The sequence below is a fragment of the Malania oleifera genome, chromosome 2 (genome assembly GCF_029873635.1).
Source record: "Malania oleifera isolate guangnan ecotype guangnan chromosome 2, ASM2987363v1, whole genome shotgun sequence".
Lineage (NCBI taxonomy): Eukaryota > Viridiplantae > Streptophyta > Magnoliopsida > Santalales > Ximeniaceae > Malania > Malania oleifera.
This window is the reverse complement of record NC_080418.1, coordinates 23,504,929-23,522,536: the sequence shown is the minus strand read 5'-3', so window position 1 is coordinate 23,522,536 and position 17,608 is coordinate 23,504,929. Positions and strand designations below refer to the sequence as shown.

Below are 17,608 nucleotides of genomic sequence, written 5' to 3'. Positions count from 1 at the left end.
CAACATAAAGATATTTAAAAAGAAAAAGAAAGTAAAAATTCCGATGTTGTTGCTCATACCAATGGTCTCCCCTCTCCCTCAACTATTTGCTTGCCACTTGTCAAGTCAGAAAAATTCATTGGACCCACTTCAACGTTATTGGCCCAGAGGTATAAATACTGCCACGTGTACTAGTATAGGAAGGAGAACCCACGACTCATGTATGAGCGCAAAATACAGGGACATTCCTCTTCCAACGGGTAACGGGTCCAAAGCCTCAATCGTGAATCGCGATTCACAACGGACAACCGGAGTCCCGGCGATCGCGACGGGGAGTGGCCGAGTGCTTCGAAGACTCGCCAGATCGCCCAAAATGGCGGAGTCCGAACCGCCACCACACCCCGCGACCACCCCGGCCAACGATAACTGCCAAGTCCCTGAGATTGAGAATGAGATCCCCATTGAGATCGTGAGCGCAGAAGAGATGGCTCTCCTCGACGCTGCCCTTTCCGCCGCGCGCTCCTCTCTCTCCTCCGCCGTCGCCGCCGCGGCCGCCTCTTCTTCCCCGCGCTCCTCCGCCTTTGCTTCTCTGTCCTCCACTCGTTTCCAGAGAAACGTGAGGTCCATTCAGTCCATCACTCTCCTTTCTAAAAGGCGGATTACAGGTTCTACAGGACCCTGTACGGTCGGAGATATTGAGGACTCGGGTAATTTTGGGAGCACCCAGAAGAGGATTAGAGCGAATGAGTCGTTGTTGCGGAGGTTTCGGAAAAAAGGCTTGTCCGTGACAGACATCACTGGGACGGTATGGGTTTTCTTTTTCGATTAGTTTCCTTTGGTTTTGATTTCTCGGTTGTGGGTTAGAATTGTTATTGCTAGATTTTGGAGCTCGCAGTTTGAATTTGAGCTAGTTTGGTTCGTTTGAGTCTTGTCGGTTTGGATTATTTTTTCTAGATTATAACGTTGATAGTTGTTTAAAATTTTAAAAATTGCTAGTTTTAGTTTCTGTTGGAAGTATGCTTGATTATGTTTGGCTTCTAAGAAAAGGTCTTTGATACTGTTCCAAGATTTTGAAGTCTAATGCTTGTTTGATGTTAACTCACTACGATTTGTTCAAATTCAAAGATTGAGAATACAGTAGATGATCGGACTGCACGTATACTGTTTTGGATTTGACCGTTAATAGACTCTAATAAGTTGGGAATGTTTCTTTACTTTCATGCGGTTGTTGTATATAGAATTCCAAATAAGAAGTATCATAGTAACATTTACCGTTTTATGTAGCTTTGAAAAGGGTTAATTTCTGCATGCTTATGGACTTCTTCTTAACCTTTTACATAATGTTCTGATTGGTTGCTGAGAAAGGTACCAAATGTATTAGAAATTAACTTTTGGTTCCATTGGTAGTTTGGTGCTCGAGAAAACAAAAACTGTCCACCCAACTAAAACTAATGCCACTACTTGGCTTGTGTGGAATGTTCACAAAACAACAACAACAACAACAAATCTTAAGTCTCACTAGGTAGAATCAGTTACATGAATCCCTTTCTGCCAATGCACTCGGTCGGGAGTATTTGCCATCTTATAGAACTTTCATTTTAATTTTAATGGTATTCTATGATCACACAATACACCTTACATGCTCCTCCATTCTACTCAATCTGCTTTAATTTTATGTATTATATCATCTTCAATTTCTCCTTTCACTTGTATAATAAATCCAAAGATATTAAAATATGTAAGTGTTATTAATTTCTTGATTATCAAACTTAATCTTCTCTCCACTACTCCTTTTTATATTGCTGAAATTACGTTTCATATATTCTGTCTTATTCCTACTTGTCCTAAAATCTTTAGACTCTAAAGCGGTTTTCCAAAGTTCTAACTTAGATTTTATTGAAATTAAACTTCAGAATACAACTGTAGTTTTCGGAACATTAAAATGATCACCTCAATCTGTCACTGGCATTTGTATATGAAATAGATAAGGTTTTAGAACATGTACCTTGCATCACAAATTCCATCATTGAATATCCGAAAAGTTCTATAGAGTTTGAGGAGAATCTGTCACCCTCTTCCCTTGCTGTATGTGTGACTTGATGGGGAACTACACTGAAAACTAGGGTGAGGGCAAGACCTCTCCTTATTGTTCATATACTAACATAAGGATACCCTACCCATCACAGTCTTCTTGTGCAAACAAGACCCACCATACAAAATCGCATGGACTAGTACTTTAAGCTCATAACTATAATATGATGATTACTTACCATAAGACCTATTAATCCATGCTCCTAAAATGTCTGATATTCATTTAATCCAGGTTTTATAGATAAAACTATGTAAGTCCACAAAAAGTTCTAACATCCACTCCACTCCTACTTTCATCAATCAAGACAATATCATCTGCAAGCAACATACACCAAGGGATCTTGTTTTGGAATTCTAAGCGAGTTCATCAATTATTAAAGCGTGAAAATAAGGATTCAAAGTAGGACCTTGATGTACATCTATTGTGATTTGAAAATATCTAGATTTCATACCTACAATTCTAACACTAGTCATCATACATATCCTTAATGACTTTAGTATATCTACTACATACCCCTTTATTTTCTAAGATCTACCAAAGAATTTCCCTAAACACTCTATCATATTGTCATTAAAAATCATATGCAAGCCCCTCATCTTTTCTCTAAACTTATACATTAATCTTATTAAAAGATGAATAGCTTCTATTGTCAATCTTTTAGGCATAAATCAAATTGTTTCTTTGAAACCCTTGTTTTTAGTCTTATTTTTTGTTCAATTATCCTTTCCCAAAGTTTCATTGTGTGGACTGTGCTGACAAAGAATTTTTCAATTTTTGAAGATCAAATAAATGCCCATCTTCTTTCTTTTCCCCAGTTTCTTAACAATCAATCAGAGCATTAACATCTGTGTGACAGATAGTATGATAAATTACTGTAATTGGACAGAATTATGAATCTCTGGACATTTTATTGTCTGTTATGATCTCTCTCTCTCTCTCTCTCTCTCTCTCTCTCTCTCTGTGCATGCATGTGTGCATTGTGGTACAGGGGGTGGGGTGGCACAATCTTGCATTTCACAATATCACTAAATCCTATCTCCAGGGAACATCATTCCTTGCATGTATGTATGCCTGGCAGGCATTCATAGAACTTATGAATTTGATATCCTTTTGTATTTTTTTCGTCTCAACAGAAATTATGGTATACAATATGTTTGAATCCTTTGCTACATTACACTTGTTGCTTGTTGGTGACATGATGCTAGATTTTTTGTCATGTGAATTCCATGACATTGACTGATTCGTCTTATATGTCCTTTTTCCCCTCATTTGGCAATAGGAATGGTGTGAAAAACAAATGGAGTTTGTTCTTCTCTTTGGCAAGCCTATAAAAACTAAAGCTATGAAGGCAGGTTCTGCTCGCCATGTGAAACTTGAAGAAGAGGTATATTTTTTAGATTCAGCCTTCATCAAACATCTTTTGGGTGTGCGTGTGTCCTTCCTACGGTAGTCATCAGGTTTCTCACCCCAGATTTTGAAATCATCCCTTGAACCACTTGACACTGAATTTCATTTGAAAACATCTGATTGTCTTCTTGAACTTAAAATGACTTTTTCCTTTCTCAAAACTTGTACCACTAACTTTTCCGTCATCAATTGCTTTTTTTTTTTTAAATTTCGCTTTTTCCCTTTTTCACATTGAACGTTTTATATTATGTACTATTATTTTCTTTTGAAAGATGAAACCATATTTCCAGTCTATTGAAATAGAAATTTTCCAAAATATTTGTACAAAGATCCAGATTCCTGAATCTGTGAAATCTTTTAGTCCCTAAATTATTGGTTAGCTCATGTGCTATTGTATTTACAATGCAAGGTATAAATAATGTCTGAAGATTCTTCAGATTTTCTCGTGGCTTGCTGCATTATATTTAAACTTATAGTATCATCATCATTAACAACAAAAACCAAACCTTTATTCCAGCTATTTGGCTTGGCATTTAAACTTATAGCATAAATCTTAAATTTGTTCCCTTGGAACCTGTATATGTTTTATTTGGAAGATCATTTTAATGTATACGATCTCGAAGAGTTCTTTGTCGCTGCTAACCTTATGTCTTGTTTTCTACACGTCATCATCTATGTGTACTTTAATCATAATTCCCGAACACACACTTGTGTGCATGCACATGCTACGTGTTTTGTTCTGAATTCTTGATTGTGTTGAACAGGTTGTAAAAAAAGTGAAAGTTCTTACCAAATCAGTTGAAGATGTGTGGGCGCTGAGGTTTATAAATTTTATAGTTGGTGCAAATCAATTAATGTTTGAGGGATTAACACGTGAGCTGCCTGTGTAAGTTTGCTTTTCATGTTCATGGGTAATTATAAGTTCAATACTCTGCTCCTTCTGGTATAGCTAGATGTCATTTACACCATCCTAATAATGTTTTTGTGTGATAAAGCCGTTGATTATTTCTTTTGCACACCAGTATGCTGAGCAGCTTATAACTGAATGTTAAGCTACTTTATACTTGATAAATATGGAAATTTTGAATGTCTTGGTTTCGTCCACAGCGTTGGACTATCCCTTGTTATTCTTTCTAGAGGCAATGAACCATAAGAATTTTATTATTATTAATAATAATTTACTATAATTTGTAGCAGAGAGGCTTTTGAATCAAGACCTTCAGGCAATATATAAGATACTTATACATTAATGGTGTAAAATGAACCAAGGTACTTGAGATAGGCTTCTGTGAGTATGGCTCCTAAGATAAACCAGCAAAGCTCAATTGCGTTTAGAGCTTGACTTGATAACTGATTACAATCATCATCTTCAACCACAGTGGCAGTGGACAAGCATTTGAATTAAAGCGTTAACATTAGCAATGGATCAGATTGTGGCTGTAAAACAAATCGAGCGACTTGAGCTCAGCTTGAGATACATCCTATTTTGAGTGTCACTTGCAAAAGAAACCAGACAAGCTTAATCACATTTTTTGAACTCATTGACTTTGAAAGTTAAGCTTCACCTCAGCTTGATAAGCTTTTAAAATTGCAAATCTATGTAAAAAGTCAAGCTGCTTGAGTTCTGCTTGAGATTGGCTGGCTAATTGCCCATTTGAGCTCCCCCATAAAAAGCTTGTACATTTTGTGCCAACCTTGACCCATGTTTAATATAATGTGGAACCTGAATCAAATGGATCTGAAATAATGATCTATTTATGATTGCATTTTTAATGTGCTCTTCGAATTCTTTGGGACAGTTAAAAATTGGTATGGCAAACAAAGCATGAAAATTATAAGCCTCTCTCTCTCTCTCTCTCTCTCTCTCTCTCTATATATATATATATATATTGAGTTGATTTGTACAGGAATTTTATTTTTTCCTCTTATGGACTTACACTTGCTTGTACCATCAGAATAGGCTTTGTGGATGGTGTATGGGTTGTAGGTGTGATAGATGAAATCCGAATGCCTGCAATTGAAAATGAGAGAAACCCAACATTGGTAGACACAAAAACTCGTGTGCAAGCCACTCTTCCCGCTGAAGCACAACGGAGAAATGGAAGGTATGCAAGCTCTCATGGCTTCTGCATTTTCGATCTTGACTAGGAGACATTGTTAATTAATCCATCAGGATCTTTGGTGGAACTTGAAAGCCACATGTAATCATGCAATTTTAAGCATATTTTGATTGAAGATTACTGCAATTCATTAATCATTAAATGCTCATGTTCCTTGGCAGGCTTCAATTAATGTGCTACAAGTTTTTGTGGGACAATTTAGTTGCCGATAACTTCCCCTCAAAACAATTTTTTGATTTTTTTACCCTCAATCCCCATTATATCCTCTCTGAAGAAATAAGAAAGAATACTGCTTTATCAGATTTTCCTGTACAGGTACGAAAATCTGTCTTCACCCTAAAGTAAAATTTCATTTTACTTGAAAAAATTCTAGGATGTTTTTAGTGCATTCTAGGATGTCATCACCCTTTTAAATGTATCTCATATATCTTTAAACCAAAAGTATGGTTCACAAATCCCAAATATTAAATGTGGGAACAGTTCTTGAATTATATAATGATGAGGACTACATCACCCCATCTCCCACAATATATATATACATCAAATGGTATCTCAATCCTTGACCTGAAATTAATATCCAGAATAGCTTTTGAAAGGGCTGAATGCCTGTCTTGTTTCATTCAACAACCATTCAGGTTAAACCACAGCACAGAGATGAGCAATGCTTCTATCTCGTCAGTTAAATTATGCATATTCCTCTTCTATTTTAGCAATTGGATCAGAAACATTCAGCTGCTGCATGATGTGGTTCAATGTTTATGGTTCATCCATAACACAGGGTGACTCATAGCAGTGCATAATTGACAGAGCTTAACAGTATTGACTGAAAGACAAAATGATACTTCTTTCCTGATGAACACTTTGAAGTTATGTTCATTAATTGATTTAACTCGTCTTTGCTGCACAGACTCTTAATGATTTAGTGAGGTACTTCATAAACACATGTTGCGTGCTGCCCCAAGCTCATGGTGAGCTACTGTTGAGGTGAGTTCCCAAATTAAGCTCGCAGGGATATTATTCCTGAATGGTATTCACTAGGGACAGTGACATCTAAGTCAAACCAGAAAGTTCACGTGCTTTGTTTATTTGTGTGCGTGTCTGTGTGTGTTTATTCTTTTCCATTTTATGTTGAACACAATTGAGAATAGTTTGAATTTTTTATTAACTTATGAACTTGGTTCAGTTTTAAAGCATTGAATACTATACATTTTTAGGCGATCATATTGCAGTCCCCATTGGCCCATTCCATTCACCTGGAAAATATTTGGCTCTATAGTCTTTACCTTTTTTTATAACTGCTAAATAAATCCTTCTTTTGGTTGCTTTGGCGCAGATATGAACTCCAAAAAGATCATTCATTGCTTGGTGAAGATTTTTTTTCTTATGACTCTGATTGGCTCAAGAATCAGCTGCATAGCTGTCTCGAGTTCTGGTCGGGAGAGCGAGAAGGGAGATATGTTCCCCGGGAAGAATGTTGGAAATGTCGATTTTGTAAGTTTGCTTCCGTGTGTCCTGAAAGTACTGATCTCAACAGCACACGAAGATAGAAAAGCATTCAGCATTGTTCTCTTATTTAACTCAAAGAGCATTCTTCGTTTCTAGTAGTGATGGGCTCGATATGCAGCAGCCTTCCTGCAAAACTGCAAAGAATTAACACTCTTCTATAGGATCTTCTTTGCCAGATGCTATCTAGCTTCAGGCAGGCATATAATCTAATTGGTCCTCGTGTATATTCATGTGTAACGTATGTTGCAGCCTGTATCCATTCATTGTTGTAACAATGGAATAATTAATTATTAATTTCGATCAATTGAATGTGCAATCATATTACTGTTCGTCTCTTTTTGTCTCTCTCTCACTCAAAAAAAGAGGGAAAAAATGTGTGCTAGTTGTCGTATTGAGCTGGAATAACCTTGTGCATATTAAGATTGTGCATTAAGAAATAGGACAAAAAGACAATCTTTCTTGAGGTTTCAAAATTTAGGCACCTCTCATGAGTTTTGTAGAAAAGACACAAACTGTCCTTATATTTTATAAATAGACTAGTTTTTTTATAAGAGGTCTGTGTCTTTTTTGTAAACCTTAAGGGAGGTTTGGTATATTTTGAAACTTTAGGGAAAGTTTGTGTCATTTTTGATAAATCTTAGGGAAGGTTCTGGGATTTTTGAAATCTCCTAAAAGGTCTCTATCTTTTTGCCAAACTTTAGGGAAGGTGAGTGTTTTTGTTTTAAAAAATATAATCAAACAGTTGGCAGTTGGCACCTTAACCTTCAGCTTCAGCTACTACCACAATCATCACAGTTTTATCACAATAATTCCTTTCATGGAGAGTATCCAGGGTTTGCAACATTAAGGTTTGCCCTAAGTTTGGAATTTCAGTTTCAAATTTTGTTTGGCAGGAAGGAGGAAAGGCGCCAGAAAGGGAAGGAAAATGTCTTTTCTTCTCTTTCCCTCTCTTTGTTGGGTTGAAGAAGAAATGAGAATAAAAGGAAAGAGTTGATTTCCACTTAATTTCGCTCACAATTTTTTTTTTTAAATAGGGAAATCCATGCTCTCCCATGGTTTAAGAATTGAACTTTCAGGTCGGTTCAGAACTTTAAAAATATTAGGAAAAGGAAAGAAAAATATCAAAAAAAAATTTTTATGTTTGATTATAAAAAAATAAAAAATATATTAAATTTGCAAATAAAATTTTGATTTTACACATCATTAATATTTAGTCTTTTTTAATTTTTAATCATATAGAAATAAATTTTTATTTTTAATAGAATTCAATATAAAAAAAAATATAAGGAAGTTTTTTTTTTCTTATTTTCCTTTTTCAAGTAAAACCTTTGATCCAAACGAACAAGTTTATAATTTTTCCCGCTCTTCTTTTTTCCACAACTTTCTACACAGCAAAGAAAGGACGCTCATACCTCCAAGGTGTGGTTCAAGTGGTAGTGCGGGTTGCGAGAGTGCCTCTCACAAGATTAGGTGTTCAAACCCTCCCGGGTTTGTTTCCGCCCCTGAATTTCTGAAATTTACCTCCCTTTGCAGTTGTGGGGTCAGCTTCAAGGGGCGCGGGATTAGTCACGTGAACCGTAAAATAGACACGTGGATACCCGGTGCGTAATCCAAAAAAAAAAAAAAAGGGCACTCATATTTCCTTCTTCCTTTAACAATAACAATGTTAATGTGATAATAATGGAATAATGGAATAAGCATGAATACGAGACACCTAAGGACTTTGAATGCTTAGCCATTTTTGTGAGATGTTTGGTTCATTATTGATTTGTGTACGTGCACTTGGGTACGGATTAATTATATCATTGTAATTTGTAAAATAAAATGAAATCTAAACCAATTCATAGCGAAAATGACACTGTTGACGCGCAGCGATTTTAATCTTCCGATCAACAAAATAAATCACATAAAGAACATTCATAGAAAAATGGAGACGAGAGATTTTATGTGGTTCAGTACGGTTGCCTACGTCCATGGGGCGTGTACCTGGAGAAAAATCAACTATGAAATGAAGGCAGTACAAGATTTGATCAGTCTCTCTTTGATCCCAGATTCCTTGTACACCCCTTCACCTTCAACCCTTTAAAGAAAAGTTCTTCCTAGAGAGAACCCCTCTCTAGCTCTTCTTGCACAAATGACAAGCAATCCCTATATTTTTCTATGGGTTACAAACATATATATGACACCACACAACCATTGGATTTAGAGACGATCCAACGCCTATGATAAAAGCCACAATAAATAAATAAAAATAAACATATTTTTTTAACAATCTCTACCTTGACTTTTAATCACAACCAAGCACAACACTCCATCCCCATGCTCTGGGAAGCTCTGTTAACAATCAACAAGAGACTACATTAACTAAGTCCATACAACGTTTGAACTTAGCTAATGTAACATGCTTCGTAAGCATATCTGCAGCATTTCCATCTGTGTAGATCTTCAATAATTGGAACTTACCACTTTCAACCCAACCTCTAACTGCATGGTATTGCAAGTCAATATGTTTCATGCGAGAGTGGTAGACCTGATTCCTTACCAAGTGGATCGCACTATGACTATCACAGAATACATGTAACCTATCCTGCATAACACCAAGTTCCTTAATCAGTCCAGTTAACCACAACGCCTCCTTACCTGCCTCTGCCAAAGCTATGTATTTAGCTTCTGTGGTAGACAAAGCTATAGTAGGTTGCAACATAACCTTCCAACTAATGGAACCACCAATCATGGTAAAAATGAAGCCAAAAGTAAACCTCCTCTTATCCAAATCACCTGCATAATCGAAGTCCACATAACCCTAAACATTACAATCATTAGTACTTTCAAACAGGATACCATAATACGAAGTATCACACAAATATCTGAAAATCCATTTCGCCGCATTCCAATGCATTCTACCTAGATTAGCCACATATTTGCTTACCAAACTAACTACATATGACAAGTCTGGTCTACTACATACCATAGCATACATCAGACTCCCTACTGCACTGACATAAGGCACACTAGCCATATCCAAATTATCCTCATTAGTAGAAGGACACAGTTTAATAGACAACTAAAAATGAGCAGCTAGAGGTGTACTTACCGGTTTAGCCTTATCCATGTTAAACCTTTCCAACACCTTCTCAATATACTTACCCTGTGACAACCACAGCTTCTTTTGTTGTCTGTCCCTCTTGAATTTCATGCAAAGGATCTTTTTAGCTGCACTAAGATCCTTCATCTCAAAATCATCCTGTAAAATGGTTTTCAACACATTCAACCCACCAATACTGTTAGAGGCAATCAATATGTCATCCACATATAGCATAAGGATCACATATACACCACTGTTAAGCAATCTGAAGTAAACACAACTGTCATAACTGCTTCTAACATACCCAATCCTCAACATATAAGAAGCAAACCCCTTACACCTTTGCCTAGGGGATTGCTTTAAATCATAAAGAGACCTATTCAATTTACATACCAGGTGCTCTTTACCTTATTCCACAAACCCCTCTGGTTGCTCCATAAAGATATCTTCCTCCAACTCACCATAAAGGAAAGTTGTCTTTACATTCATCTGTTCCAGATCTAAATTATGAATGGCAACCAATGCTAATAAGGATCTATTAGAAGCATGCTTAACAATAAGAGAAAAGTTTTCATTATAATTTATACCTTATTCCTGTTTGTATCCTTTTTGTTAACTTTACCGTGATCCCAAAAGGGAGGGTGAATTGGTATTTTTAAAATTAATGCCCTAAGTCTGTATCCTAACACCAATATATTCACAACCCTAAATTCAATCTAGTGCAAGTAAAATAAATCAATTGTAATATGTAGCAGAAATTAAATAACGCAATTTAATCAACTAAGCATGCACTAGAAAGCAGTAAAGAGAAGTGACACGCAGAAATGTTATCGAGGTTCGGCAAATTTCCTATGTCCCCGCCTTGACTAATAAGCACAAGGATTACCACTATAATGCTCACTTAAACAAGTGGAGCAGCACCTAAACAACCAAGTCAATTAGCACAAGGCTGACCTCAACCTTTACACAATCCTTACCGGATTGGATTACCGCCCCCTTAGACCACGCCTAGAATACAACAGTATTTTCTCAATCAACTGGTACAGTGATTATGCTTTCATGTAAAGCAGATATGTACCCAATACACGCAATCACATACACATCAATAATATGGATATAGTGTAAGCTTAGTGATGCAAATAGTTGTGCTAACAACACTCAATATGGTTTTATCAATGTGATGCTCAAGAGTGTTCCATACAAGCAATATCTTGGAATTTAAGAAAAACACAGTTCAACAGAAAATCAATATTCCAAAGATATCAATCACATATTCAAACTAGTTCAAGAAGATTTTCTTCAATGAAATAAGCACACTACTAGTTTAAAAATATTTTACATGTTGAAGATATTTTTACACAACAAAAATCAAAACTATGAGACACTTGCAATAACAATGCAAATATCCTAAGCTTACTAGTTTATCCCAATACAAGATTTATAATATTGAAATTTGTGGGATAAGCTTAAGCCAAACTCCCCAAAAATAATATCACAATCAAACACACAAATGGGAGTTTCTAATAAAATCTAGCAATCACAAGCACTCTAAATATGCTCTCTCAATCTCAGAATGTATCAAGGGAATGGAATTTTGAGAGTATTTGGACAAAGAGATTATTTTCAAAAGAGAGGATTTTTGGCTAATGAAATTACTAATTAATTACTAATCCTCACAAATGAGCATATATTTATAGGCAAGGGTAAAATTATAACCGTTTGGGACTTGTTGGGAATTATTAGAAAAGTTTCAAAGTGTTTAGGAAGTATTAACCCTTATTAACCCAAATTTACCATAGTTAAAATAATTTTAACATGGTGAGGTTCGGGTGGCTAAACTGTGGTTCGGTTGCCTGAACAAACATAGTTATAAATGACCTTTAAATAGGTTCGACAGCCCGAGTCCCAATTCAGTGGCCTAAATCAAAGTCAAAAACATTTCTTCAGATATTCGGGTGCCTAGTCATAGGTTCGGTAGCCCGAACTTGTGTGTTCGGTCTCCCGGGGCTCAATTTGAACTAAACAGCTCGGTAGCCCGAGTTGGTGGAATGTCCTTTTCAGGTGGTTTGGGGGCCCGTGGACAGTATGCACAAATTTGTTCGGTCGCCCGAGAGCCTAAGTCAACTGTTGACTTCTCAACAGTTCGGGCTCCTGAGGAGTTTTGAATTCCTGGGGTTCGGTCGCCTGAGCTCTCTCAAATTCCCTAATAATATTCAATTTAATTGCATTTTTAACACTCATGTATTTTTATATGATATGTGTGCAGTGTTGGGACCTAAAGTCATACTATGGTCTTACTGAGCTTACCATATATCCTATTATGCATGATATGTAGGTATTTAATACATACCATATCCCTAGTTACTATTACATACCCATATTATATAAATTGAATTGGCAATAAAAAATAAAATCTTTAGGGTCTTCATGTCTTGCTTCAAGTGTTATTCCTTGAGATGCTCATCTAAGCCTTGAAAACCATCAAATACTTGAGTATTTGTCATTATCAAAACCGGGTGTGACCTATAAGGTCAACACTTTTGCTACTAACTTGGTCTTATATTTTATCCCTTCTGATTATGAAGTAGGTTCTTTCTTTCTGAAAACCCACTTACAACCAATCAACTTCCTATCCTTGGGGTTTTGAACCAACACCCAAGTGTCATTCTTATGAAGAGACTCCATCTCCTCAACCATGGGTCCAAGCCAACTATCTCGTTCAAAACTCTAAACGATTTCCTAAAAATCAGAAGGATCTCCACTACTAGTAATTAGAGCAAATGCAACTAAGTCCTCAAACCCATACCTGACCGGAGGCTTAACATTCCTCCTTTCTCTACCTGTGGCTAGCCCTATAGGCTCATGTCTATCACCTATCAGAGGAATTTCCTGAGGAACTGCAGCCTGTCTCACTGTATCATATACAACAGAATCAACAACAGTAACCTAAGTATTACCCATACATGAATTCTAAATATTGTCCAGCTCCACCTGAATAGGTACTCCCGCTGAATCAGACTCTACCTTCTTATCAGCATTCTCCTTCAACATGGCTTCCTTATCGAAGACCACATCCCTACTAATGACCACCTTCCGTGCTATTGGATCCCACAACCGGTATCCCTTCACTCCTTCTTGGAAACTAAGAAATACACACGATTTGGACTTAAGAGTCCAACTTTGATTTTTCCTATTCCTGCACATGCACCTACGATGGAAAACCAAATATTCTCAATACAGAGTAATCTACTGGCTTACCTCTCCATACCTCCTTAGGAGCCTTTGCATTAATAGCTACAGAAGGAGACCTATTTACCAGGTAGCATGCTATACTCACTACTTCTGCCCAAAATGACTTAGGCAAATTAGCCTAAATCCTCATACACCTTGCCATCTCTAGTAATGTTCTATTCATCCTTTCAGCCACCCTATTCTGTTGTGGCCCATGTGGAACTATATAGTGCCTAGTGATCCCCTTTTCCTTACAGAAGTCAATAAACTAGCTATTTTTGTACTCCAGTCCATTGTCAGATCTTAGAAACTTCACCTATTTCCCTGTTTTCTTCTCTACCTAAGTTTTCCACTCCCTAAACTTACTGAATACCTCACTTTTGTGCTTTAGAAAATACACCCAGACTTTCTAGGAAAAGTCATCAATAAATAAGACAAAATAAATAGCATTGGACCTCATACATCTGAATGAATGTACTCCAGCACCTCCTTGCTCGTATGCTTTCCTTTTTACCCAACAAACAGTATTTACAGAACTTAAACTTACAACAAGAATTATCTCCCAGTAAGTTCTGCCTATGCAGCTCTTACAAACCACGCTCACTCATGTTGTAATGACTCGGAAAAATTAATTAATAAAAATAATAAAAGAAGAAAAAATGGAAGAAAAAGAAATATTTTAAAGGGTGTCAGCAAGGAATCGTCGATGAACCAACTAGTCTCGTCAACGAGCATTCTGCCTTGGCTCGTTAACAAGGGCACATGTCTCGTTGATGAGGAGTTACTGAGAGGGGTTTTCATATTATTAAAATTCATTAACGAGTTTTCGATTTTGTCCACGAACGGTGTGCTTGGAATCGTCGATGAGTCCACATGTCTCGTCGACAAATGCCTGCCTATAAATAGCAAATCCTTTCATTTTCAACGAGGATTTTCTGCATGTACTCTCTCTCTCTCTCTCTCTCTTTCTCTCTAGAAAGACGGCCCTCTCCCCTTCTCTCTAGGTTTTTTGCCCCGTTTCTCCTCGGTTCAATGATCGAAAGCTATCACGAGACTTCTAGGAAGATTCTCTACAACATAGGTGGAATAGAATTTCGATTTAAGAAGTTTGGGAAACATCCCAAAACCAGGGTAAGTAAGATAATTTAAGGTTTTATTATTATTTTGAGGTATATGGAACCTAGGAAGTATTAAATGGTTATTTTTCTAAAATTTGAGAAAGTTGAGATTTTTGGAATACAGGATCTTGTTTTGCTCGGTTTAGGCAAGAATCCCGAGGAGCAGGTAAGGTGAAATATTTTATAACAGCATTTTTATTAATTTTAAACCGGCTAATGTTGGGTATAAATTCTACATATTTAGGTATAATTTTATGAATGTGCAGGTATTGAAAATATTGTTTTTGAATATATAATATATTAGGAAAAATTGTATGGCATAAGAATAGCTTTGAAAATTAAATGTTTGCGAGTACAGTGGGATGATGAATAATTGTGATTGTGAATACTGTTTGGGCTACGATTACTGCTTGGTTGGAAATACTGGTTGGTTTGGATACTATTTGATTGTGTATACTGTGACAGATGTGTGGATGTGTTTAAGTGATTGGATTTGCTTTTAATTTGTGGTGTGGTTCATGTAAATTGCAATATAGCGTTAGCAGTGGTATGAGGAGGTTGTTATATCATACCTGATATAACCTTCATATAACGCTGGTAGTGGTATGAGGAGGTCGTTATATGGGCATTTATATTGAGGGTAAACATTGGCAGTGGTATGAGGAGTTTGTTTACTTATTTACCATGAATAGAGTGTTTATCTTGTAATATGTGTGGTTGATTAGTCCTGTGTGGACCAGTCCTGTGTGGACGTTACATTTTGTGTGGATATGGACCCTGTGTGGGTGAGAATGAATAATGTGTATATCTTGTGTGGATTGATTGTGATATGTGTGTACATGTGGAACTTTGTGAAATGGTTATTATTGGTTGCGGGTGACTTTAATTACTTAAGTATTTTTTGTAAAGTAAAATTCTCCACCCAAGGGCTTGCTGAGGAAGACAAGTACTCTGGTAATTATTAATGGATACCAGAGTAGAGAGAAGTCACTTGTATGGGTAGGTAACCTTCCCTATTCTCGGAGACTTTACCTTGATACATAACCCGAGTGCTTATTGAAAAAGATGAGTTCCCTGGTTTCAGCACTAGAGCAGAGGGAATCTACTTGTATGGGCGGGTAGACTTCCCTATTCTCGGGAATTAGCAGTAAAAAAAAATATGTAGGTGTGTATGTGATGGGATAACAGAGAAGTTGACAATGGTGTGATTATGAATGTGTCTTCTTGCCTGCTATTGGTAGTGAAATATAACTGTCTATATATTTTGTAATTATATATTAAACACTTCAGTCACACACTATTGTAACTTATTTCTTCCTTACTAAGAGGTGTCTCACCCCAGCGATTATTTAATCTTTTCAGATCTTCCAGGTAATCGAGCTTAGAAAGCTCTGGGGCGGGGTAGTTTTGTGAGTAAATAAAAGGAACAGATATGTATAGTTTTATGTTTAATTATTATGGTCAATTAATATGGAGAACGTGGTTGTACTTTATGGGTTTGCATATGTAAATATAGAACTCTCGTATTTTGTTTGAGGTTATTTAATTATTTTCACTGCATGAATGGTATTAGAGACGCGTGTTTGATCTCATAACACTTTGGGCCCCACGTGGTGGGTCTGGGGCGTTACAGTTGGTATCACAGCATAACGGTCTTGCAAACTTTAGGAGGATTAATACCAAAGTATAGGTTTGAGCTGAATAAGGGTAGGAATGGGTAGATTAGGGTGTTGACAAGAGTTTGAGTTTGTTTCGTAGCCTGGAGGTAGAAATCTCTTGATGGACTTCTGTGATTTTTTGAATCAATCGACGGTTTCAGAAAACCACGGTAAATCCATCGACGGTGATGTTTCCAAGCAGAGAAAACTAAAATTCAGAATTTAAATTTGAAGATTAAGATGATTGTGGATAATTGGATGTTGGATATTTTAATTGAGGATTTGGATATTAAATTGGTTTCATGTTTATGATTATGTCAGATATATTAAGATGTGGAGCTTCTAAATTGCCTCTGTTATATGTATATTCAGGGATGGATCCTAGAGGCAGCGTGGATGAATGAGGAGGAAGCGAGTTGGGAGCTTCCAGCAGGAATGAGATTGACACCTCTAGATTGTTGCAATGAATAGCTCGTTAGGTTAGGTAAGAGATGAGATGGGACTTTGGGGGATCAAGTTATCCATTAGTGCATTAGGGTTGCACGATTGAACAATACACCCCTCTGAATCCCTCATCTTTTGAGGGTAATACTAATCCAATTAAGGCTGAGATGTGGATGCAAGAAATGGAAAAGATATTGGTAGTGTTGAGCTGCACCAAGGACCAGAAGGTTCTTTTTGCCACCTTCAAACGGGCCGAAGAAGCTGAATGGTGGTGGCATGCGATGAAGTTGTTGGAGGAACAGCGAGTGGTACCTATAGCGATGACATAGATTCGTTTCAAGAAATTCTTCTACGATCGATATTTTCCCGCCACCACCACGAATGCAAAGGCAGAAGAATTTTTCAACCTGACTCAGGTGCGTCTCACTATTCAGCAGTAGACTACTAAATTTTTGGAACTCTCTCGTTTTGCCCTATCCATGGTTCCAAATGAATACCAAAAGGTGAGGTGGTTTGAAAGGGCCTGAATCATAGGATTCACGAGTATATGGCATGTTTTCAGATTCAGGATTTCGCAAAATTGGTTTAGAAAGCTACTGTTGCAGAGTCGAGTCTATAGAGAGGTGCAGAGGCATCAGAACGAAGGAAAAGGCCTGCATCTCCTCGTTCCCAAGAAAATTTCAAACAATGGTCGTGGAGGGGAGACAGAGATGCTGCAAGTCAGGGGTCAAAAAGAAATGATCGGGGACGATAAGGCGATTTGTCACGCCCCCACTGCCCTAGATGTAACCGGCGGCATTAGGGAGAATGTCAGAGTAGGGGTGTCATATGCTATAGATGCGGCAAACATGGTCACATAGCCTGAAAATGTCGAGAACCGCCGAACAATGCACCAGCTCTGAACTAGAACCAGAGGAACAACCTGGTGCCTCACGGCGGCGATGCCTCGGCACATTTCTATATGTTGG

The 17,608-nt window shown here is 37.1% G+C and overlaps 1 protein-coding gene across 1 annotated transcript; it reads left to right on the top strand.

Annotated features, from left to right (window-relative positions):
* Positions 1–188: 188 nt before the first annotated feature.
* On the top strand, positions 189–7,433 carry LOC131149849 (exonuclease V, chloroplastic-like). Its single transcript, XM_058100618.1, has 7 exons — positions 189–784; positions 3,351–3,455; positions 4,243–4,364; positions 5,434–5,583; positions 5,760–5,913; positions 6,506–6,582; positions 6,932–7,433. The coding sequence occupies exons 1-7, from the start codon at positions 203–205 to the stop codon at positions 7,143–7,145; spliced, it is 1,404 nt and encodes a 467-aa protein (XP_057956601.1). The 5' UTR covers positions 189–202; the 3' UTR covers positions 7,146–7,433.
* The last annotated feature ends 10,175 nt before the right edge of the window (positions 7,434–17,608 follow it).

What these genes read in the sequence shown, in the direction of transcription:
- LOC131149849 (XM_058100618.1), top strand. Translation starts at nt 203, where the DNA reads ATGAGCGCAAAATACAGGGACATTCCTCTTCCAACGGGTAACGGGTCC. An exon ending in TGACAGACATCACTGGGACG is followed by an intron (nt 785 to 3,350) that starts GTATGGGTTTTC and finishes ATTTGGCAATAG; the next exon opens with GAATGGTGTGAAAAACAAAT. An exon ending in TATCAGATTTTCCTGTACAG is followed by an intron (nt 5,914 to 6,505) that starts GTACGAAAATCT and finishes TTTGCTGCACAG; the next exon opens with ACTCTTAATGATTTAGTGAG.